Source organism: Ipomoea nil, unplaced genomic scaffold (genome assembly GCF_001879475.1).
Source record: "Ipomoea nil cultivar Tokyo-kokei standard unplaced genomic scaffold, Asagao_1.1 scaffold2942, whole genome shotgun sequence".
Lineage (NCBI taxonomy): Eukaryota > Viridiplantae > Streptophyta > Magnoliopsida > Solanales > Convolvulaceae > Ipomoea > Ipomoea nil.
This window is the reverse complement of record NW_017619370.1, coordinates 1,979,297-1,996,675: the sequence shown is the minus strand read 5'-3', so window position 1 is coordinate 1,996,675 and position 17,379 is coordinate 1,979,297. Positions and strand designations below refer to the sequence as shown.

The 17,379-nt window shown below is 33.8% G+C and overlaps 3 protein-coding genes across 3 annotated transcripts; all 3 read left to right on the top strand.

Moving 5' to 3' along the window:
* Window positions 1-1,524: 1,524 nt before the first annotated feature.
* Window positions 1,525-6,935, top strand: LOC109162454 (probable leucine-rich repeat receptor-like protein kinase At1g35710). The gene is made up of 10 exons (XM_019311155.1): window positions 1,525-1,672; window positions 3,242-3,368; window positions 4,270-4,341; window positions 4,443-4,514; window positions 4,662-4,730; window positions 5,333-5,404; window positions 5,482-5,553; window positions 5,655-5,726; window positions 6,673-6,744; window positions 6,860-6,935. The coding sequence occupies exons 1-10, from the start codon at window positions 1,525-1,527 to the stop codon at window positions 6,933-6,935; spliced, it is 852 nt and encodes a 283-aa protein (XP_019166700.1).
* A 1,080-nt stretch (window positions 6,936-8,015) lies between these two features.
* Window positions 8,016-11,359, top strand: LOC109162468 (probable LRR receptor-like serine/threonine-protein kinase At1g53430). The gene is made up of 11 exons (XM_019311170.1): window positions 8,016-8,064; window positions 8,177-8,209; window positions 8,347-8,399; window positions 8,483-8,862; window positions 8,940-9,135; window positions 9,232-9,345; window positions 9,489-9,598; window positions 9,673-9,880; window positions 9,972-10,188; window positions 10,316-10,472; window positions 10,576-11,359. Coding segments are annotated over exons 2-11 (1,800 nt in total). The 5' UTR covers window positions 8,016-8,064; window positions 8,177-8,207; the 3' UTR covers window positions 10,939-11,359.
* A 1,526-nt stretch (window positions 11,360-12,885) lies between these two features.
* On the top strand, window positions 12,886-16,833 carry LOC109162453. Its single transcript, XM_019311154.1, has 3 exons — window positions 12,886-12,936; window positions 12,979-15,480; window positions 15,577-16,833. The coding sequence occupies exons 1-3, from the start codon at window positions 12,886-12,888 to the stop codon at window positions 16,831-16,833; spliced, it is 3,810 nt and encodes a 1,269-aa protein (XP_019166699.1).
* Window positions 16,834-17,379: the final 546 nt, after the last annotated feature.

Genomic DNA, 17,379 nt, shown 5'->3' with positions numbered 1-17,379 from the left:
TTTGTCTTTTCACAATTTAATAAAAATGACTAACATGTAATTTTATCATTCAAATCTCTTGTCCCAACACGTAATTTCTCTCTCTTCTATTGTAAACTCTTTTAATTGAAATGATTAAATTACATATTAGTCATATTTATTAAACTGTAGAATAACAAAATTTTAAAAGAGCATGAGTAATATATTATTGAAATGATTAAATTACATATTACTTGTCAACTACTATGTAGTGTGATGTCACATCTATTACCATTTTAAATAGGTAATCACAGAATCAAATTCCGGTGGTGGAGACATTGATTTTTATATAAGCTAGCATGTCGCTGTAGTAGATGAAATTAAAGAAAGCAAATACTCACATGCTAATAAAAGGGAATTGTAGCCTTCACAGTACAAATGATTGATGCAACTACTGAGAAGCTAAGCACTACGCATGAAGTGTATAATACAGTGTGGAAAGTTAAAAAGCAAGTTAATTGCATTTTATTTTATTTTTGTGTTAGTGTTGACTGTTTGAGGGTGACTTCACACAAAATTATACTCCATGGACTCCTAAATTCTACTCCTTGAAGTGACAAATCAGGATTAATTATTTTCATCATGTGAGTTCACAGAAAAGTGTCTACGTCAAAAACATGAGAGAAGAAGTACAAGTTAGGAGTATAAAATGGGAGTACACCAAATATTTTTCCTTCACAAATTTGTTGCATGTCCTTCAGCTCAAAAGAAAAATGTAATATTTAAGGGTTACATAGTTGTTTGAGAAAAAAATGTAATACTAATCATGATAAATTATTTAATTGTTACTTATGAGATAAAGTGTAAAACTTATGAGAAAAAATAAGATATTTTTGATAAAAAAAAAAAAAGTAATATTAGGAGTTAAAGGGCAATATATAATTATATATTATGGACCAGGGTCCACACTCCACATACCATTATGGACTCTGGATCAAAACGACGAGGTGCAGAATTCATACTCGTAAGTTACAAAATTTCATAACACAAGACACATACGCATGTTATATATTTACTTATTTTTCAAATCTAATTTAGGTACATAATTTGTGTTCATAGGCACAAAATTTCACAACACACGACACAAAAATTCATAACATAAGACACAATTACTAATTTGTTTCAGGTACATAAAGTACAGAATTTCATAACACAAGACACAAAAACTCATAACATATGACACATATATAGGCATGCACTATGGCCCACAATGCAATGTGAACCCTGATTCATGGTATAAGGATTGGAGTTCAAGGGCTACTTAAAATATGAAAATTTAATACTTATGTAAAAAAATATAATATTTATCAAAAACTCGACCCGTCTCATGAATGAGGATCCACGAGAGTGTGAGACGATCTCATGGGAGAATTGTGACATGACATATATGCATCTTTTTGCCACTTGCTTACACAATAAATAGGAGGGGATGATAGGTTGTGGAGTCAATTAAGAGATACGAAGCAAGCAATTAGAATTGAATGAAGCTAAGTCAATTATTGAGAGATGGAAACGGTGAAGTTTTTGGTGTTTGTGTTGTTGCTCTTCTCTCTCAACTGTCAACTAACCATGGGAGAAGGAGAAGTAAGTGTAAGTACAACATTCTGCACTACAACATACGGCGATGGACATAAACCTCTTGGCACCGAAGATAGTGAGTCCCCATAAATATTCTTTTCCTTTAGATTACTATACATACACCGATATCCATATATACTTTATTCATCTTTCCATATTCTAAAATAATTATCTTTATGCAATAAATTTTTTTTTTTTTTCACTTCTTAAGTTTTTTTTTTTTTTTTTTTTTTTTTTTTTTAAGTACTACCGACTCTGTTACAATGCAGTATCTGTACATAGCTACTTTCTCAACCTACTGAAATACAAAGAGTCAATACCACTCCACAGAGGCTCAAACCCCAGCTACTTCTTAAGTTCTTATTTAAAAAAGAAATAATATTTCTGTTTTCAAAAAAAAAAAAAGATATAATATTTATTTGTTAACATATTTAATATTATCATTACTTTGAAAAAATCTCATAAAATATATTTTCAAAATTTAATTTTTTTAATTATAAAAATTCTTTCTTTTCAAAGTTTTGTTTTTACTCAAATTAAATAAACCAAAGCTATTATTTATGTTAAGTAATAATAAATTAATGAATTAATAATAGTAGCTTTGAAAATAATACTTTTTAAGAAAACATCTTATTACTTCTAAAAAACTACTTCTTGTGAGTAATATTAGTATTATTATTATTTATGTTTTAACCTATGGTTGTTTATATGTGGTTAGAATTAGTCAATTGTTAATAACCTGTTAGATAGGATCAGTTAGAGGTAGTTTCAGATATACACTCTTGTAATTCTATCTTTCTTCGTTGAATCAGAAATCTTGAATTCTCATCTGGTATCAGCCAAACCAGCGATCCTCCACCACAAACACTAAACCCCCTCCCTAGCCTAGCTGTTGTTTTTGTTATTTTATAATAATAATAATAATAATAATAATAATAATAATAATAATAATAATAATAATAATAATAATAATAATAATAATAATAATAATAATAATAATAATAATAATTATTATTATTATTATTATTATTATTATTATTATTATTATTATTATTATTATTATTATAGTAATAATAGCAAATTTGAAAAGAAATATTTCTTTTAGTGGTAAATGGATTTAACATTTCAAATATTTGTTTCCAAAATTAATATTATTTATTTATTATATAGCATTTAAAAACATAATTAATAATTTTGATTTATTTATGTAAAGTAACAACAGTTTTCAAAAAAAAAAAAAATGTAAAGTAACAACAACGTTGTAAATAAAGAGTTCATTGGGTGCACTCCCGTGCGAGTTGGTCGGGTGATAGACTTGGTAACCACAACCTATCTTGGTTTATCTTCTTGTAGTCCTTATTGATTTGAGCCCGTGAAATAACTTGAGCTAGTTTACCACTTTATGCTCCTTTTAGTGGCTAGTGTCACAAGGCTGGCTTCATCGAAAACTCAGCAGTGACTGTGAAGATTTCCTGTAAAGCAAAGAGTTTATTAGCATTAAAAGAATTTAATTATAGGAAAACATATTAAGCGATATATATGATCTGAGAATAACAACATTATTACATAGAAATTATTTTTCATTTTTCATTTTTTATTTTTATTATCTATTGATTGTAACTTAATTATTGCATTCAAATGCCAGAGGCTGCCATCAATGAATTGCTTGGATGTTCAAAATTGATTTCTAGCGAGAAGTGTGTCCCTAATCCAACAAATACTATTATTTGCGACTGCAATCTCGAAGACAAAATTTGCCGGGTGACAGAAATGTATATTCGTTTTATTTTAATAGATATATTCCAAATAATTCTTATAATTTTCTCTTTTGTTTGACGTTTGATTAGCGAAATAAAGATAGAGAAAATGAAATATGTGTCAAATAAAATAAATATATTAAATATCAACTACTATATAGTCTGATGACACCTCTGTTACTATTCTAAATGATTGGTAATTTTTAAGAATATGAAAATTGTTAATTATATAGCACTTATACATATACTAGTATTGTTTTATGCGCGATGCGCAAAAAATAAGTGCCCAATATTAATACTTTATACTAAAATTTTAAATTTATTTAGATTTTAAATATTTAAATTATTGTACGTAATAATAATAATAATAATAATAATAATAATAATAATAATAATAATAATAATAATAATAATAATAATAATAATAATAATAATAATAATAATGTAAAATATTTTTATAAATTTGATATTTATATTTTAGAAAATAACAACTAACATACTCCAATATATAATTTGTATATATTATTATTATTGAAGAAGATAAGAAAATATATGGTGGATGCATGTGCATGGTAACAATAGTGAAAAAGATAACGGAAATTATAATGGTATGAGTATGTTTGTCTAAAATATTGTAAAGTACAACTTTTATAGCATAATGTATTAAAAAAAAAACTTAACAGAAAAAAACAAACATAAATGAAGGGTATAACATTTATTCACACTTATTATATTTTTAGATTAACGATATATTACATAGTTTTTGTTAAGAAAATATTTGTTTTCTTACTATATGTATACTTTGTTAGGGTCTTTGCTAAGTTTGTATGCTATATATCAAGGTTATTTTGTCCAATTAGCTAATTGTATAATTATGGGATTATTATTGATGTGATTTTCTTCAAATATGTTGTAGTCGTTTCTCATACCGGAGTTTTGAAGGTGAATTGCCAGAAACGATCGGAGAACTTAAAAATCTAAGTAAACTGTATGCACCATGAACTAGTATATTTACTCCTAGTATGTTTAGTTCTTAATATTTATTACAAAGTATAGTTAAAATAGTCATGTGTGTTGTACTTGTTATAGTGTGTTGTATGGAAACAAGTTTCTTGGCAAGATTCCGGAGTCATATGCAAATCTAACGAATCTAAAGCATTTGTAAGTTCTCTCTGAACAAAAATAAAACTTATTTATCTTTTTTTTTTTTTTTCTTTTTACCCAATTCTTTATATGATGAGATATTAATAAATATATGAACATAAACATTTTTTTTTAAATTATTCTAAACTCCATGGTAATTGACAGGGATCTTAAAGACAACTCATTGGAAGGACCAATACCCCCCTTTCTTGGTGATATGAAGTTGGAATTCTTGTAAGCTAACCCCACACTCCCTAGTCCCTAAGATGGATCGGAAGAAAACAAAACATTGTTTGTTATATTGTGTTTGGTTTGCTGAATAGGATAAACATATAATAATATTTCTACAAAATAAGTATATTTTACTATGTGGTTCACTTTTTATTTCACGAAATATATTTTACAAATTTGATCCCCTGCCAATAGTTATTTTTGTCTTTTTTAAAAATAGCTATTTTTTACAAATTTATATTTATTTATATTATTGGGTATAATTTATTACATATTTTTTAAAAATATTTGTTAAATCAATCAAACACTTGAATATATATATATATATATATATATATATATATATATATATATATATATATATATATATATATATATATATATTTTTTTTTTTTTAATTCTTCAAACCAACCAAATGTCATGTGAATATTGTTGACAACAAACCAGGAATTCCAAAAATTTGTCTATTATATTGATATTTTTAATTTTTAATTTACGAGTGATATTATATTTACTATCATTTTTCATCGTCTTAATGCAATAACATGCTATGATTAATTCAAAAATTAACTCCTTCTGAAATGTATTTGTGGTTTGAATTACAGGGATCTATCTGATAATTTATTTAATGGTTCAATTCCAGTTCAATTGGGTTCCCTCGTAAACCTAACTTCACTGTAAGTTTAACTTGTCCCAGATCCGTTTTGTTATCTTTCTTTCTTGTTCATTTTCTACGTTTTGTTTGTTGTTTCAGAGATTTGAGCAATAATTTATTGTCAGCAAAAATTCCAAGTGCAGTGGGGAACTTTAAGAGCCTGGTGACTTTGTAAGGCCACATGAATGTAACATTGAAATTTATCAATTCTGAATTTTGAACATATCATATATGTACTTGATCAATTTTTGCACTTCCATTTTGTTATTCAGGGACCTTAGTGACAACGAACTCACGGGTCCTCTACCCGACCATCTTGGAAATCTAACTTGTCTTGAGAATCTGTAAGTAAATGCTTTTAGATGGTCATGTTAAAATGAAAATGTAATACTTATACTATAAAATATAATATTTTATCTGTCTTATTTTATGTGTGTGATTTGATTAATGGGGATTAATCGAAGTTATTTTTAATTCAATTTTTCATAATATTAAGTTTAGTATTAGTATATATAAAATTTATAAATTTAGAAACTTGGTTAAAAAGTATTATCAAACACAACAAATCAATATAAAAAATAATTTTAAAATATTAAAAAATATGCAAAAAAATAAAAAATAAATAAAGAGTTGGTTTGACCAATAAATAATAAACATGATAGGTAAAATGAGACAGATGTAATACTAATTATGAATACGTTGTTTGTTACTTATAAGAGAAAACATAATGCTTTTAAGAAAAATGTAATACTTTTAAAAGTTGAGTTTGTTACTTATAAGAGAAAACATAATGTTTTTAAGAAAAATGAAATACTTTTAAATTAAAATGTAATAATATTTAGAGATTTAACATTTACTTGTGTAATACTTATTTATTAGGAAAAATGTTATACTTTAATTGTACAATGTAATACTTTTAAATCAAGATGTAATATTAATGACTGAAGAGTTATAATTGTAATAGTGGAATACTCGTGAAAAATTCTATATGTGTAACAGATATAAAGGATGTTGCCAATGTTTTTGATTTGATATGATGCATTTGAAACAATTGATGCCCTTACTTTGCCAAAGAATCTTATGCTCAATTAGTATCTTTGTGACTCTTCTTGAAGAAATGATACAGGATTGAATCTCAGTGCTCTCACTTCTTTACAACTGATTGAGAAAGTATTGTGATTGATCTCTGTTGTTTTAACTGATTAAGAAAGTATATTGAACAGATATTACATGTAATAAAATCAATACTACTCAAAAAGCCGTTACTTGATGACTAACAAATGACTTCAGATATCTACAAAATAACAAATTTGTTGATGCATTGCCGCTAAGAATCATGGATATGAAGAAGCTGATTAAATTGTAAGTGGCTGTTTTTGGTTCCTTTTTCATTTTTGACAAACACTTCAACCATTGCAATATTTTGGTGTAAGAGTATTTGTACTTGATCAATGAGTCATCTGCAAAATTTCTTCAGCGATGTTCGAGGGAACGACTTGACTGGACGAATCCCAGATTCTATTGGCCAACTACTGAACCTCCAATACTTGTAAGGCATATGATTGACTGACCTGTGCTGATATATCTGTGAGAAACTTGTGATCGATTTTATGATCTTCAATTCTCGAGTAGGGTTCTGATTGGGAACAATTTTGAAAGCCCTCTGCCTGCTGGAATCTCAAATTTGACAAAACTTCAATATTTGTAAGATCTTGTAAAAAATTTGACCAATCTTTTCACCTGGCTTTACATGCAAATTTTAGTGAAATTCTCACTGTCGTATCAATATTCAGGCTTGTAAGTGATTTAGTTGAAGGAGAGTTTCCGTTTCAGTTTCCTGATTTTTCAAAGATGAATTCCTTGAAATATCTGTGAGCTTTCTAGTACACTCCTAGCTCATACTGAATTTACTTGTTTCTCCTTGAAGCACTACCATAATCTTATGAATTATCTTCGGTTTTCAGGACATTGAGGAAATGTTTGCTTGCTGGTCCTATTCCTGATACAATTTGGAAGCTAAATACTCTGAATTATCTGTAAGTTATCTGTTAGTATATTTTTGCAAATTATTCTGTGTCATTGGAAAAGTTTTGCATGTTTTGTGAATAAAAACATATTTGATTTTCATTTTCCATTTCTTATTCAGGGACTTGAGTTTCAACCGTTTGTTTGGTGAAATTCCAAAAGATGTTTCCAGCCAACCAAAATACATGTAAGGGAGTTTACACTACATATGTTCTTCCCTGCAGAGAATTTTGGCCTGCATGCTTTATTGGTTTCACAAAAAATATTTTAAATGTTATCTTTGTCTTTGTATTGTTTTTCAGATTTCTCCGAGGAAATGAACTGAATGGGACAATTCCGACATGGATAATGAATTCGACTGGGCATATGTAATTGCTCTGAACCCAAACTTAATGATCAACTTCCTCACTATAATAAAAATCAACATTAAAGAAGCTGATGTCTAATGATTTTGGCAACAATGATCTCATCGTGTAGGATTTGAACCAAAAGTGTTAAGCCAAGTCGTCACTCTCGTTCTCATTCCATTCCATTCCACCTATGATAATTAATAGTGGTTTGTTCTTATTGTTTTCTTTCCATTTAATGCAGCGACGTATCTGAAAATCTGTTCACAAACAATGTCACAGAAATTACAAATTCAAACTCATCAAACCTGTGAGGATTTCCAATTGACTATCCTTTGATTTATAATGCATTTTCCTTATGTGCAATGTTTTGATTCTTCTTACTTTGCAAATCGACCATACTTTGGATCTTTCTATTGCAGGAACTTGTTCTCATGCCTCAAGTCCGATGAAATGTAAGCAATTTCTTTTCATGTGGTGAACACTTATTCCTCCCACCCACTCACCTCATCCTAAATAAATACTGTAAACAGATGACTAGTTTGTTTGAAGTGCATGATGATCCCGTGTTGTGTTTATTTTGATATTTTAGGGCTACACATTGGGAACAAGTTGGCTATAGCTGCAGCAAGAAAGAACACTTGTGTAAGTATATTATGATAAAGCTATTATAACTCTAAAGAGAAACATTTATTTTAGATATAATGACACTTTGGTTTCCATTGCAGTAGACCATCTATATATAAATTGTGGTGGTGAATCAATGCCAATCAATGGAACTAATTATGAAGGTGATCTGAGTTCAAATGGAAGTTCGACTTTCTTTCTGAGTAGCAGTTCAAGTTGGGGTTTTAGTAGTATGGGAACTTACCTATTATCAAGACCCTGGATTGACACATACATAATCAACAATACATGCATTGCTGGTGTTGATGATGGACCTCTTTACAGTACAGCACGTGTATCCCCAATCTCCTTGAAGTATTATGGATTTTGTTTAAGAAATGATAGATACACTGTGAAACTTCACTTTGCTGAATTAGTTAGCGATGACTACAAAGCCCCATATATCAACAAATCTGGCCGTGTTTTTGATGTGGATATCCAGGTATGGTACAACTACCAATAGAATCATTGCACTATAAGTTGACAAACTCGAATCTTGAAAGCTGATTGTAATTGCAGGGGAAGAATGTACTGAAAAGTTTCAACATAGAAAATAAAGCAGGGGGTGTAAATAAGGCTTACACTGTGGAAATAGAAAATATTATAGTTAACAATAGTCGACTGGAGATTCACTTATATTGGTCAGGGAAGGGTTCATCGGAAGTCCCGACAGATCACTATGGTCCCCTTATATCTGCAATTTCTGTATATCCTTGTAAGTCGTATTTATTTATTTTATTCTTTACCTAGTGCACCAATTCGCGTCCTACTTTTCTTATCTAATATTTCTAGATGGCAATTCCTGATCCAGCTATAGAGAGTGGTATGCCTCCTCCACAGATGGCTGCAATCTCATTATCTGCCTTACTTCTGCTGATAGTGTTGATAGTTTATTTATGGAAAATGGAAGACAAATTGCATGAAGGTAACTTCTACTTTAAAACTGTTGGCTTGGCTAATAATACTGTTGTTGTTGTTGTTGTGGGGGAGGGGGGCTACACAATAAGATTTCCAGCATTCATTGCCCTTTGTTGATTGTCCGATTTATTCCACCGAGTTTTCTTTTAGGACTGGTTGAGTTGTATCCTGGGGGACTTTACAACTTCCAAAAACTAAAAGCTGCTGCAAAGAATTTCAAGGACAAACTTGGTGAGGGTGGCTTTGGAACTTTCTATGAGGTTAGTTTTTCCATGAGCTCCTCCCATTTTGATGTTATAGAAGTGTCATTGTTAGCTACTGAATTTCAATTCAGGCTACACTTGGCAACGGAACTGTCGTTGCAGTTGAAAAGGTTTCAGCAACAAAAGATATAATTCGGGCATTTAGGGAGAAGGATTCTACAATTTCTCTCATGGAACATCCGAACCTTGTAAAGTTAATAGGATGCATTGCAGAGAAGAACCAACTGTTGCTTGTTTATGAAGATATAGGTCGTAATTCTCTCCAAAACGCACTTTTTGGTAGTGCCTCTATCTCTGCGGGCCTTTATACTGAAGTTTTTCTTCACTTTAGCATGTCTAGCAGCAGTAAACGATGGTAGTTTCCTCACAGGTTCAAACAGGTTGAAATTAGATTGGCCAACAAGGCGCAACATTTGCCTTGGCATAGCAGAAGGTCTAGCTTTTCTTCACGAGTGCAAGCAGAAAATTGTCCATGGAAATATCAAACCAACCAGCATTTTTCTTGACGAACATCTCAATGCAAAGATATCTGACTTTGGATTTTCCACACTCCATGACCAAGGAAAGTCGCGGTTGGAAGGAACAGTGTAATGATACTTAATTGGTCCCTCTTTTTTTCTGGACAACCATCTCTTGATGTTTTCTTAAAATTGTAAATAAGCTAACAATCCAATAGATTCGCATGGAACATTCTTACCCGAAAGCACTTTGCAGGGTATACATGGCGCCTGAATACGCGAAATATGACCTCTTAACAACAAAGGCAGACGTGTATAGCTTCGGAGTTCTTGTGCTCATAGTTGTCAGTGGAATGAAAGAAAAGACTTCAATGTCTAGCAGTGGGGTTGACACCGAGTACCTTCCAGATGTGGTGAGCCAATCTTAATTTACATGATTATATTGATCACTATAATAAAAGCATTATTTATTAGCATTGTCAAATTCTATTAGCTGCATTCTGTGTATGATCGCAGGCAGCACGCGAAAAGCATAGAGAAGGGCATTTTATGAATCTAGTTGACAGAAACATGTCTAATACCGTCGATTGGGAACAGGTAGATACAATGTTAGAATTAGCAATGTTGTGCTTGGACCAGTATCCAGATCAAAGACCGACCATGACTCAAGTTGTGAAGGTTCTAAAGGAAGAACTTGAATTGAAGGATCTAAAGGAAAGACTAAAGCAGCTTACTTCTGGCAGATATCGGCCTGAACCATATGGTGAGATTTCCACAGTTGAAGACACAACTTGGCATTCAAAATCAGGGAGCACTTCAAGGGGTGGAGTGATAGACACCCAAATCTCTGCTTCTCCCAGCACCAGCAGCACTGTTTGAAGAAATACCAATCTATGCTAGTTCCGAGTTCTGCTGAAATGAGTGGTTTTCCGAATTGAATTAAGTTCGCTTTCTGAAGTTTACAAGTGATGGTGCTAATTAATGTCCCTTATCTGAAAATGGTCATAAAAGAATTTCAGAGGGCAGCATGTACAAGCTGCCAAAGGAATTAAGTTAGCCCTCTGAAATTCTTTTAGGACCATTTTTCGGATAAGGGAACTTTATAGCATCATCACTTGTGAGCTTCAGAATATATATATATGCAGTAGTGCTTTCCTGTTTCAGTAATGTTTGTCTCTCCTCTCCTGCTAGTAGTGGTGTATTATGTTTGCTTTTGTGAAATAGTTTATAGTTGTGCTATATGGCATGCATGTACAGTGCTATTATTAATATTTCAACTTTGTAAATTGTTTTTGTGATATGAGGCAAATTATACCATGTATCAGGTTCCATCTTGCATTGTAGATTCTGGTCCAAAAATAACATTAAGATTCTGTATTTATAGTTGACACATTTTGTACCTGCAGTTGATAGTTTCTGTACTTATAGCTATCAATATTATGTGTCAGCAATATCAAGTGAGATTCTGTATCTATAGTTGACACATTTTGTACTTTCAGTTGATAGTTTCGATCTGTACCTGTAGATATCTTATTATGTGTCAGTAATTATTAAGTTATTTGTTTACATGTACAAAAACTATTAACTGTAAGTATAGAATGTATTAACTGAAGATACAAAATTTTTGTATCAAGGTTGCAATATGAACCCTGGTCCATGGTATAACAATTGGTGATATGACAATTGTTATACCATGCACCAGGGCGCACATAACATGTGCGTCCCGCGCTTAACAAAAAGACGTCGTTTTGTTAATTTCAGGTATAAAATTCTGTGCATTCTATTATATAATTTTGTACATTCGAAACATGGGAATTTTCAATTATAAAATTATGTGTTTCCAGATATAAAATTCTGTGTTTTCATATATAAAATTCTATACATTCTATTATATAATTCTGTACATTCGAAACATGGATTTTTTTTAAGAGTTAAGAGTTTATGTGTATTACGTTAAGAGTTTATGTATATTATGTTAATAGCTTATGTATATTATGTATTATGTTAGATTATGTGTATTCAGTTATAAAATTCTGTGTTTTCAAGTATAAAATTCTGTGTATTCTATTATACAATTATGTACATTCGAAACATGACTTTTTTTTTTAAGAGTTAACAGCAAACACGCGAAAAGGTACAAAACGACGTCGTTTTGGGCCAGAGCGCACAATGCATTGTGCACCCTGGTTGACGGTATAATTTGCCGTGATATGATGTGTAGGTTTACATTCAGCCCAAGTTAATGAAAGCTTTTGTGAACTGAGACCCATTTCATTTTGCACAAAATCACAAGGTCAAAGATGGAATAAATCATCATCAGTGGCAATTTGTTCAGTATCAAGACATTGATGCATGCATGTTTGTATGATAATTTTGTATTGAGAATATTAATTTATCATTAATTAATGCTACGATAATGTTTATATTATCATGGTAAAACCTCACTTATGATTCCTCAATTATTTTGGAGTTATAAACTCTGTTCGTTACTTTCCATTTTTAAAAATATATTCCTCAAGTTGTAAATATAAATAAGGTTTTATGAAGACATTTTTGTAATTTCCAAATTTTCCAAAAAAATTTCACCATGTTTGCCCTCTACAACCTAATATCTCAATATAATATCTCAATCAAATATACCAACAGGGGAGGAAAGGGAAGAAGAAAGGGGGAAGGAAAAAGAGAGGAAAGGGGAGGGGCCATCTCAAGAAATAGAATGAGAGTCATATGTTGGAATGTAAGGGGTGTAAAGTCACAAGGCACCCCTTATAGAATCAGGATTTGGTGAGGTCTCAAAGACCAAGTGTACTGTGTCTACTGGAACCAATGAGAGAGGAAAACCATAGGAAAGAGCAAAGCTTGTCTATGGGGTGGGATGTAACAAAAAGCTTAGGGAATGGGAAAATTTGGATATTCTAGAATAATGATGTCACTGTGAGCATTGTGGAGGTGAGGCAGCAAGTGGTGACAATAAAAATTGAGAGTGCGGAATGGGAAAAAGAAGCATATGTGTCTTTTGTTTATGCAAGCTGTAATGTGAGAGAGAGGAGGGAACTATGGGACTGTCTGGAAAACCTAGCTAAGGGGGAGATAGGGCAGAATAGTTGGGCAGTGATGGGGGATTTTAATTGCATTCTGAGGGTTGAGGAAAAGAAGGGGGGTACCCCCTATAGAATAGCCAAGAGTAAAGAGTTTCAGGAATGTATTGACAGAGCAATGTTGAGTGAGGTTGCCTATTATGGTGGGACTTACACATGGTGGAATGGGAGAGAAGGTGATCAAGCAGTCTGGAAACAGTTAGATAGGTGCTTGGTGAACAATAAGTGGGAGGATGGGAGAAAAACATATACTCAGTATCTATCAAAGGCTTATTCAGACCACTCTCCAATGGTGGTCAATATGGAAGCACAAATAAAGATGGGAAGGAAGCCATTTATATTTTTGAATGTTTGGAGTGATCATGAGCAGTTCATGGCAGTGGTAAAAGGAGTGTGGAGTCAAGAAATTCAAGGAAATGCTATGTTCAGACTTAAAACAAAGTTAAAAAATTTGAGAATGGAATTGAAAAAATGGAACTGGGAAACTTTTGGCAATATATTTGAGAAGGTGAAGGAGCAGGAGGAGAAGATGGAGACTGTGGAGAAAGGGTTGCAGAATGACCCCTCTGAGAATAACCTGATTCTCTATAAAAAAACACAAGCTGAGATGAAAAAGGCTTTGACGGTGGAAGAGAAATATTGGCAACAAAAGGCACATATGCAGTGGGTGGTTGAGGGAGAAAAAAATACAAGATACTTTCATGGGATGGTGAGGGAAAGAAGGAGAAAACAGACAATACATAAGATAAAAAATGAAAAGGGAAAGTGGGTGGAGGAACAAGAGCAGATAGCCAATCTGGCAGTGGGGTTCTACCAGAAATTATTTGAAGCTGAGGAGACTCAGCTTGATCTAACCAATTTTGAATGTTTGCAGGAAAGAGTGACTGAGGAAGAGAATGGAAAGCTGGTGCAAATACCTTCAATGGAGGAAATAAGGAGCTGCATCTTCAATATGAACCCCAACAGCTCACCTGGTCCTGATGGATTTGGTGGAGGATTCTATCAAAGCTGTTGGGAAGTCATTAAGGGGGATCTATATGAGGTAATCAAAGAATTCTTTGAGGGTAAAGCCCTGACCAAATTCATAACACACACAACAATAGTCCTAATCCCTAAAACCCCAAATCCAGCCACATTTGCAGATTTTAGACCAATAAGTCTTAGCAATTTCTGCAACAAAATAATTTCAAAAATAATGGTCACAAGGTTGGCAGAGATATTGTCTAGACTAATTGGTCCATCCCAGGCTGGATTTGTGAAGGAAAGAAATATAATTGACAACATACTTTTGGCACAAGAATTGTGCCATGGAATGAAGGAGGCAAATGAAGATGTGGTTCTAAAACTGGACATGGCTAAGGCATATGACAGGATGTCCTGGAAATGTGTCTTAGCTGTCCTAGAAAAGTTTGGTTTTTGTACAAAATGGATTGAGTTAGTGGAAAGAACCATCAACAACATTTGGTACTCAGTTGTGGTAAATGGTAGTCAACATGGTGTTTTCCACTCAACAAGAGGTCTAAGACAAGGGGACCCACTGTCCCCAAGTCTCTTTATAATAGCAGCAGAACTTTTGTCTTGTCTTTTGGGAAAAAATGGGGTTACTTTTTCACAAGCTGAGGGGGGTCCAGGGATCAATCATCTCTCATTTGCAGATGATATGATCATATTTACTTCTGGGAAAGGGGGGGCATTGAGTGAGGTGATGAAAACCTTGGAGTGCTATGAAAAACAATCAGGTCAATTTGTGAACAAAAATAAGAGTGGCTTTTATATGCATCCAAAAGTGAGGGGGGAAGTGATCCAGAGAGTGAAAAAAACAACAAAATGCCAACACAGGGAGTTTCCATTCACATACCTGGGGTGCCCTATATATCTTGGTAGGAAAAGAGTGCACTTGTTTTCTTCTTTAATTGACAGGATATCTGCAAGATGCAAGGGGTGGCAATCTAGGCTGCTGTCGCCAGGTGGCAAGGCAGTGTTGATCAAATCAGAGCTTCAAGCTCTGCCAATGTATATATTTTCAGCAATAAACCCTCCAAAGGCTGTGATCAAACAGATAGAGAGGATTTTTGCTGACTTTTTCTGGGGCAAAGTGGATGGCAAGCAGAAATATCATTGGAGCTCATGGGAATCATTGACAAAAGCAACAGATAGGGGAGGGGTTGGATTTACTAGCCTAAAGGAAATGATAGCTGCATCAGGAACAAGGTTGTGGTGGCATTTTAGAACAGAAAAGTCCTTGTGGGGGGACTACTTGAAAGCAAAATACTGTAAAAGATCTAATCCAGTCTGTAAAGTTTGGCAGTACAAGGACTCACATGTTTGGAGGAGAATGGTGGAGGCAAGGGATAGAGTGGAAAGAGAGATTGAATGGAAAATTGGGGAAGGATTGGTGAATTTTTGGTGGGATAATTAGTCAGGGGAGGGGGCTATAGCATCAGTTCTGAACATAGGGGGAAAGAGAACAGCTACAGAAAGTTTGAGAGAATTCTTCAGAGGGGAAAGATGGGAAGTGGGGGAGTTGGGGGAAGGAGTGAGAAGATTGACTGCCAGAGTGAGGATAAGGGATGGGGTCCAAGATGTTGCTACTTGGAAACCTGATACTAAGGGACAGTTTAGCTTCGCTGCTGCAAAAGCATTTGAGAGAAAGCAATTGGGTGAAAAAGCATGTCATAAACACTGGAGTAGGAAGATATGGGCAAACCATGTGCCTTGGAAAATGGCGTTCTTGTCTTGGAGAGTCTTCAAGAGGAAAATCCCAATGGATGATGTACTGATTAGATTTGGTTTCAATGTGGTTTCCAGGTGTAGTTGTTGTTCAAGTCCCACTTTAAGCTCCTTGCAGCATGTATTTTGTAGAGGAGAAATAGCTAGAGAAGTCTGGGGCTACTTTGCAAAATCCTTGGGCATTAATCTGCAGATAAGGTACTTGGAGCAAGTGTGTTATAGCTGGTGGGGGAGAAAAGTCAAGAATAGATTGGAGAGGTTCATTGTTCAAAGGCTCCCAATGATAATAATATGGGAAATTTGGGTCAGTTTCACTCAGTGCAAATATGGGGGCATGAATATCTCTGCAGCAAGGATCAAATTTAAAGTGGCTAAGGTTGTGGCAGAATGCATAACAAGTAGGTGGCCTATGTGGGACCCTTTTCCCCCTAACTGGAATGTAATTCTAAGAAGGGTAGATGGGTTTGGTGTGCAGAGAAAAATTGTGAAGGAAAGTTGGTGCAAACCTCCTATGGGATGGGTGAAGGTGAATCTTGCAGAGAGTAAAAATGGACAGAGCTACTCCTTCTTTATCAGAAATGGGAAGGGACAATTCTGCCTAGCTGGAATCTATTCTTCTGATCTCTTTGGGCCACAAAGCAGTTTAAAAAAGGAGATAGTAAAAGATGTGAGGGCTTGGTGTAGAAGAAAGAAATTGTGTAGACTGGAATTTGAGACGGATGAACCTGGTTTTAAGTATGACAATGCAGGTCATGATGATGGCCTGGAGAGGTGGAATAGCTGTAGCTCAAGAGTGAACAGCTTGGCTGTTTGGATTGCTAATAAGTGGGAAGGTTTGAGTCTGGTATTTTGGAAGGTTGGAAGCCTTCCCCAGGGCTTCATGCAGCTGCTTGCTATTGAGGGAGTGCCTCATTTTGCTCTTCTCCCTGGACAAGATCTGGCATAGCGCTTCGCTGAGGATTACCTGATGATGATGCTTTTGCTGAGAAGCATTCTTGAGGGTGTTGGTTTATTTTGTATGATGCCTGGAGTGGATCTGCTGCCTGTCTCACATAGCAGAAGAACCTGGGATCCAGGGGGTGATTGAAGCTGAAAGGCTGCAAAACCTGATGATGGGCCTTTGCTGAGAGGTTTCTGAGGGTGGCAGCAGGAGGGTGTCCTGGCTGTGGGGCAAGGAAGACCAACATCTATGGAGGCTTGAAGCTGTCATTATGAAGGTTTTATCCTTTTGCAAAACATCTTAGTAAGTAAGCTTCTTCCCTATGGGAGAGTGGTGTGATATGTATGATTTACATGGCTTGCAGGCTTAAGCTCATGGAATCTGCTGCTTGACCCTTGGGAGTAAATGGTTCCCCTTATGCAAGTATCTCAGATATTAGTAAGGAGGATCATCCCAATGGTTTAAGGGTGGGTCTTGGGCTATGTCCAAAGGGTTGGTGAAGGAATGTTCAACGGAAATTCCACATGTTCCATAACTTGTGAGCCCGGAATG

What these genes read in the sequence shown, in the direction of transcription:
- LOC109162454 (XM_019311155.1), top strand. Translation starts at nt 1,525, where the DNA reads ATGGAAACGGTGAAGTTTTTGGTGTTTGTGTTGTTGCTCTTCTCTCTC. An exon ending in CTAACGAATCTAAAGCATTT is followed by an intron (nt 4,515 to 4,661) that starts GTAAGTTCTCTC and finishes GGTAATTGACAG; the next exon opens with GGATCTTAAAGACAACTCAT. An exon ending in TTTAAGAGCCTGGTGACTTT is followed by an intron (nt 5,554 to 5,654) that starts GTAAGGCCACAT and finishes TTTGTTATTCAG; the next exon opens with GGACCTTAGTGACAACGAAC.
- LOC109162468 (XM_019311170.1), top strand. An exon ending in CAGCAAGAAAGAACACTTGT is followed by an intron (nt 8,400 to 8,482) that starts GTAAGTATATTA and finishes TTTCCATTGCAG; the next exon opens with TAGACCATCTATATATAAAT. An exon ending in TCTCCAAAACGCACTTTTTG is followed by an intron (nt 9,881 to 9,971) that starts GTAGTGCCTCTA and finishes GTTTCCTCACAG; the next exon opens with GTTCAAACAGGTTGAAATTA.
- LOC109162453 (XM_019311154.1), top strand. Translation starts at nt 12,886, where the DNA reads ATGAGAGAGGAAAACCATAGGAAAGAGCAAAGCTTGTCTATGGGGTGG. An exon ending in GCTTGTCTATGGGGTGGGAT is followed by an intron (nt 12,937 to 12,978) that starts GTAACAAAAAGC and finishes TGGATATTCTAG; the next exon opens with AATAATGATGTCACTGTGAG. An exon ending in GGCAGTACAAGGACTCACAT is followed by an intron (nt 15,481 to 15,576) that starts GTTTGGAGGAGA and finishes TGGGATAATTAG; the next exon opens with TCAGGGGAGGGGGCTATAGC.